Raw genomic sequence first — 7,065 nt, forward strand, 5'->3', positions numbered from 1 at the left:
GGGATTCCCCTACAATGATCAGCTGGTATCAAACTGCAGTCTAGTTTCAGGATCCCCCAGCAAAGATAAGGTTTTTCTGGGCCTACATTTCAGCTGCCCTTCTTTGTGTGAATTGTGGCTACGTAGGTGCTTTAGGCCAGTGGTTCCCAACCCTGTCCTGGAAGATCACTAGGCCAATCGGGTTTTCAGGCTAGCCCTAATGAATATGCATGGAGCAGATTTGCATGCCTGTCATGTCCATTATATGCAAATCTCTCTCATGCATATTCATTAGGGCTAGCCTGAAAACCCGATTGGCCTGATGGTCCTCCAGGACAGGGTTGGGAACCACTGCTTTAGGCCACCTAACATCACTTCTAGCATTGGCCACACCTACTTTGGCATTAGGCAGCCTAAAGCGCCTATGTAGATGCAATTGTGGCACCTTTTATTTAGGTGCCAGTAGCAGCCTCAACCTAGCCATGTTTAGCCGTTTCTAACGCTATATTTCAATTAACTTAGGCTTCTGTTACGTCCTTTCCGGATTCCATACGTTAGAAGTTCAGTCCCAACCCACAATCCAGGAATTGCAGAAATCCACAAACTTTTCTGAGCTCACCCCTCACCACAAGCAACCAGCGATCTTCTGAGGCTGCATGCAGCCTGTTCCGGAGCTATCTCTGTGGTGTCTGGAAGCCTATCAGCACCCCTACCATGGGGTGCTGGAGGGAATGGAGGACTAGAGCAGTGCTGGCCCAGGTGAGGGCTAGATGGGGGAAGAGTCAACCTATAGAAAGGTCCCCCTTCCACCCCGTGGCTCCACACTTTCCTTAGTAGGCACTTTCTTTAGTAGTGCACAGATGGATCAAAAATTGGCTGGCGGCCAGGAAACAGAGGGTAGGAGTAAAGAGACACTACTCTGACTGGAAAGGGGTCATGAGTGGTGTCCCACAGAGGTCAGTGCTGGGACCGCTGCTGTTCAATATATTCATTAATGACCTGGAAACAGGGGCGAAGTTATAAAATTTGCGGATGACACAAAACTCTCCAGTAGGGTTAGAACTGTTGAGGAATGTAAAGAACAACAGCGACCTGAACAAACTGAGTGAGTGGGCAAAAAAAATGGCAGATGAGTTTCAATTTAGAGAAATGTAAAGTCTTGCACATAGGGAAAGGGAACCCGATGGGAGGGATGGTACTGGGGGAAGGCAACCTAGAAAAGGACTTGGGGTATTGGTGGATATAACAATGAAGCCGGCAGCACAATGCGCAGCGGCCTCAAAGAAGGCGAACAGAATGTTGGGCATTATCAAAAAAGACCAGAATGAAGGAAGTTATCCTGCCACTGTATCGGGCGATAGTGCGCCTGCATCCAATACTGGTTGCCGTACCTTAAGAAGGATATGGCGATACTCGAGAGGGTCCAGAGAAGAGCAACAAGGATGATAAAAGGCATGGAAAACCTTTCATATGCTGAAAGGCTAGAGAAGCTGGGGCTCTTTTCCCTGGAAAAGCGGAAACTTAGAGGGGACATGATAGAGACTTATAAGATCATGAAAGGCATAGAGAAGGTGGAGAGGGACAGATTCTTCAGACTAGTGGGGACAACAAAAACAAGAGGGCATTCAGAAAAATTGAAAGGAGACAGATTCAGAACAAATGCTAAGAAGTTCTTCACTCAGAGGGTGGTAGACACCTGGAATGCGCTCCCAGAAGAGGGGATAGGATAGAGTAAGATATTGGGTTTCAAAAAGGATTGGATGATTTCCTGAATGAGAAGGGGATTGAAGGGTATAGATAGAGGGTTACTATACAGGATATTAAATGATTAGGGAATAAAAGATTTAGGTAAAGGATCACTTACAGGTCATGGACCTGGGGGGCCGCTGCAGAAGCGGACTGCTGGGCACGATGGACCCCTGGTCTGACCCGGCAGAGACAATGCTTATGTTCTTATGAATACCTAGCGTATGGAATCCTACAGTGACTAACAGAAAGAAGATCAAAGATATAAACTAATCTTCCCGTTATTTAGGTGCCGGTTTTAGAATTTCCCCCATAGTATACAAACTAATGGGTATTCCCCCCCCCAAAAAAAGGCAGAAGCTGAACTGTGCAAATTGCAGTTCTAGTTTATTTCATACTATAACTTTTGGCAACTACAAGGCTTTTGTTGATATCCATATCTCATCCTATCTGTAGACTGGGGGGAAAACACATCACTGCTAAATAATCACAATACCTTCCCTTGTACAGTGTAATGCTGTCAAAACTTTCTAAACACATACGGTCATTGTCAGTGCTAAGACTCCAGCAAAAGAGCAGTATGACCTAGGTCAAGCTTCACCATCCAATAAACAGAATATGGGAACAGATGCATGTTGGATCTTGTAACCCTTTACTAGTATTGTCTACTGAACTTTACATGGCCTCTAGCTCTTAAACCTTGTGAACCTTTTTTTTTTTTTTTTTCTTCCAGGATTAGATATCGCTGCACTTTCTTGGATAACAAGGTCGCTCTTCTGTTGCTGACCATGAGAGCTTGATGCACAACAACCCAATGAGCTCCAGAAGTCACAGCTATCTTCACCGTGCCATTCTGGCCCCCTGTCTGCTTTCTGAGGGGGCACTAGGGGGCATAGCTGAAATCACCTCCTGTCTGTACCTGGGCAGAGGGAGTGTGGCTTCCAACCGTACTTTACTTCTCTGCCGGGGCATCACCAGCATCATCAATGCCACTATTGAGATCCCAAATTTCAACTGGCCCCAGTTTGAGTATGTGAAAGTGCCTTTGGCAGACATGCCTCATGCACCAATCTCATTATATTTTGACAGTGTTGCTGATAAAATCCACAGCATTGCCAGGAAACATGGTGCCACCCTGGTGCACTGTGCAGCTGGGGTGAGTAGGTCAGCATCCCTCTGCATTGCTTATCTTATGAAATACCATAAGGTATCCCTGCTGGAAGCTTACAACTGGGTTAAATCCAGACGACCAGTAATTAGACCCAATGTGGGCTTCTGGAGGCAGTTAATAGAATATGAACGCAAGCTGTTTGGGAAAACTAGTGTGAAAATGGTGAACACCCCCTATGGTATTATACCAGACATTTATGAGAAGGAGCGAAGAAGCCTGATGCCTTACTGGGGGATATAACTTCACTTGAGACTCCATGATGGGAAAGCTAAATGCACTGCAGCCTAGGAACTCAACGCTCAATGCTTTTTCATATCTCTGAAGGGAACCCTCCCATAAGCACACAAATAGGGATAGTATTCCTCACAAGCCTGGGTAAAATGCTGCTTCAAAACTTTAATTTAAACAGAAAAAGTTTTAAGTTATTTTGTAAACTAGCAAGGACTAATTTTGTCTAGAGGCTAACATCTGTTGTATATGCAGCTCACACTGCTTGGTTATGATTCATTGGTCTCCCTGGTGTTCCCGAGTGATTCACTATCCAGTTGGCCAGACCCTACTTAGCCAATTATTCATAGGGAATATGATAACACTGATCTAAATGGCTTTGTGGATGCTGAATAATTATATTCAAAACAAGGATAAGTTCTTGCTATCATGTTTAAATAGCCTACTGTTCTGATATGGGCCTGAGGGGAATTCCAAATTCAAGATTTTCAGATGTATTTTAAAAACTAGGGATGAGTAATTGCTTTTGCATCTGGTTTCTAAGACTTATAAGGAAGGTTAACATGTTCTGCACACAGACTAAATGAATTTGTGCTCAATCCATTATGGAAAGCTGCTGTCTTGAAAGAACGCATCTCGTGTCACATCATGTTAAGTGCATCCAACACTGGACTTGGGATGGGGGTGGAGGGAGATGAATCAGTTTTCAGAGCAAGAGAAACTTGGGAACACATCTACAAGTAGGAAGCATAACTTCTATCAGCTGAACACATAGGTGTTTGAGCAGAAAAAAAGCCTTAATGTGCTGAGAAACTTTGCCCTTTGAACTAGTGTCTTCGGGCACTTCTGGGAAAACTTTCATACTTCTCCGTTGAATGTAATACTAGAACAAGGGTGCAAAAATGCTGTATTTAAGTGGTGTTCTTGCAGAATTTAATTTTATGATTCTGAGCTTTTTGGTAGTGTGTATGAAACTTTTATCTGGCTTTGTATCAGTTGATGAAATAAAGAAGCTACATTAAGTCTGATGGCTTCTTTTTTCCCCCTTCCCTGACTCCTGGTGTACAATTACCACAAACAGGTGTATATCACAACTTACTTCCAGAGAAAGGCTACAGTGTTATTTTTGCTGCATTTGATGCAGTAAACCAGTGTTTCTCAACCTTTTCAAGCCAAGTACTCCCTCAGCCTAACAAATGCCAACCGAGTACCCCTGTCCAAACCCTGCCCCTGACTCCACCCCTATAATAATACTAATTGTAATGCAATTTCTTCTATCCATTTTTCATATACACACAATATAATCTTAATACATAATGGTAACCACAAAATTTTAAAAAAACAAACAAACCACAACACACACTGTACACAGAGAAAATGTTAATTATCATTTATATTTAGGTTTTTTCAAAGATGTCAAGGCAGATGACTTTAAAATATGCAATGTCACCTCAGTAACAACTATAGAAAAAGAGACAATTATAGTGCAAAATATAGACAGCAGATATAAATTCTCAAAACTGACACATTTTGATCACTAAATTGAAAATAAAATAATTTTTCCTACCTTGTCTTAACGATTTCATGAGTCTCTGGTTGCACTTCCTTCTGACTGTGCATCCTATATTTCTCTTTTTTATGCTTCCTCTCCTCCTTCTATTCCCCATGCATCTCTACCTCACTCCTCTATGTCCAATTTTCCTCTTCCTTTCCCAATGTGCACCATCTCTTTCCCTCTCTCACACACACTCAGGCCCAACAATTGTCCCTTTCTATTCCCTCCCTCCTTCCTATGTCCCAAGTTAGTGCCCCCTTCCTTCCTATGTCCCCCTCACTGCCTTCCAGCCTTTGTCCTACCCCTTCCTCCCGCCCGCTTCATTACCTCCTGCTGCTGCCGCAACTCCGGGAAATGTCAGGCACATGCAGCGATTGCATGCTGCTGGCCCACAAGCCTCCCCACCACCACCAGACATCAATTCTGACGTCAGAGAGAAAGTCTGGGCCAGCCAAGCAGTGATTGGCTGGTCTGGACCTTCTCTCTGATATCAGAATTGACATTTAGGGGGGGGAAGGCTTATGGGCCGGCAGCGTGCAATTGCTACATGCGCCTGGCCCATCCTGGAGTTACAGTGGGGTGGGGGGCTGAGCAGCAAGTCTACCCAGTACTAGCCTTAGTTTTTCAATATTTACTATTATTTTCAGATTCTAGATCCTCTGTGTTCATCCCATGTTTTTTTGAACTCCGTCACCGTTTTCGTCTCCACCATCTCTCTCGGGAGCGCATTCCAGGCATCTACCACCCTCTTTGTAAATTAGAATTTCCTTACATTGCTCTTGAGTCTACCACCCCTCAACCTCAAATTATATCCTTTGGTTTTACCATTTTCCTTTCTCTGGAAAAGATTTTGTTCTACGTTAATAACTTTCAAGTATTTGAACATCTGAATCATATCTCCCCTGTCCCTCCTTTCCTCTAGGCCAGTGTTCTTCAACCTTTTTACACCTATGGACCAGTGGAAATAAATGAATAATTTTGCGGACCAGCGGCTGAAGAGCACTGGGCTAAGTTGTGGTCCAGACCCTACCCATCTCCGCCCCATAATAGTACTAATTGTAACACTATTTTTTCCATTAATTTTTCATATATACATACATTATAATCATATTAACAACACATAATGGTTAACCACAAAATTAAACTACACAAAGCACACTGTATGCTTCTCAACATTCATTCCTACCAGTACAGATTACCCCTATGCAAATACGGGACCACAAACTAATATATTCAAATGAAACCCTAAGATTCAAGACTCTACATGCAGTACAACCCCAGAGAAAAAGAAACAAATACATTTCTTCCTGAACAGTACAAAATATAGACAGCTGATGAAAATTCTCAAAATTGACACAATTCAATCACTAAATTGAAAATAAAATCATCCCCCCACCTTTGTTGTCTCCCTCCCTCCATGTGCCATCCCTTCATGGGTGAGGCTGGGTGTCCTGCCCTCTCTTGTATACAAACAACGCCTTGAGAAAGCCAGCTGTCTCTGTCTTCCTCCCCCTCTGCAAAAAACATACCAGCGCTCCCACCTGGCCATTTTATGCTGCCCGCGGCCGGAACGTGCCTCGGGCCTGAGATCAGTGCACAAAGTCACGTGTGGTGGTGGTGGCAGCTCCTCGCACATATCAACAAGCTTTTCCTCAGACATTGCTCTGTCAGAGAGAAGGCTGCCGGTTCAGGCGCAGGACAAATGTAGGAGCCGCCGCCAGCCGCAGCTTTGTGCACTGATCTCCTCAGGCTCGAGGCACTTCCAGCCACAGACTGGTGGTTGAAGAACACTGCTCTAGGGTATACATATATTTAGGGCTTCCAGTCTCTCCTCATACATCTTCTGGCGCAAACCTCCTATCATTTTCGTTGCCCTCCTCTGGACAGCTTCAAGTCTTTTTATGTCCTTTGCCAGATACGGTCTCAAAACTGAACATAATACTCCAAGTAGGGCCTCACCAACGACCTGGACAGGGGCATTAACACCTTCTTTCTTCTACTGGCTACGCTCTGAGTCCAGCATCCTTCTGATCCCAAATCTTATTTAAGACGCAATGATTCCTTGTTGAAAATTGTGGGATATAAGGAACTATATGATACGGTATGGTATTTTTAGCAGCACCATTGTAAAATCTTTACAGACCACCTCAGCACTATCCAGACAATGCCCTACTATATGGAAAGTGGCAAAATTCAGTTTGCTATCTGGATAGCGAAGAGCCATTCTATTTGTGTAGTGAGAGATGTTGAAGAGGCTGTGAAAGAAACGTCAAAAAGAAATACCACTTAAATAGCAACTTCAGGAGGACCAGAAGTAAAAATGCCAATGATCACCAGTATGGAAACCAGGACAGAATTTATTAGCAAATTCTATCCTTGTTGCCAT

The 7,065-nt window shown here is 43.8% G+C and overlaps 1 protein-coding gene across 2 annotated transcripts in view; it reads left to right on the forward strand.

Moving 5' to 3' along the window:
* Positions 1 to 3,731, forward strand: part of DUSP14 (dual specificity phosphatase 14) — a 30,838-nt gene extending 27,107 nt beyond the window's left edge. For both annotated transcript variants that reach the window (XM_033921841.1, XM_033921840.1), the window contains exon 2: positions 2,459 to 3,731. In XM_033921841.1, the coding sequence (XP_033777732.1) occupies positions 2,525 to 3,136 (612 nt within the window). In that variant the 5' untranslated portion in view covers positions 2,459 to 2,524 and the 3' untranslated portion in view covers positions 3,137 to 3,731. The remainder of the gene's footprint in view (positions 1 to 2,458) is intronic.
* Positions 3,732 to 7,065: the final 3,334 nt, after the last annotated feature.

This window comes from Geotrypetes seraphini, chromosome 15 (assembly GCF_902459505.1).
Source record: "Geotrypetes seraphini chromosome 15, aGeoSer1.1, whole genome shotgun sequence".
Taxonomy (NCBI): domain Eukaryota; kingdom Metazoa; phylum Chordata; class Amphibia; order Gymnophiona; family Dermophiidae; genus Geotrypetes; species Geotrypetes seraphini.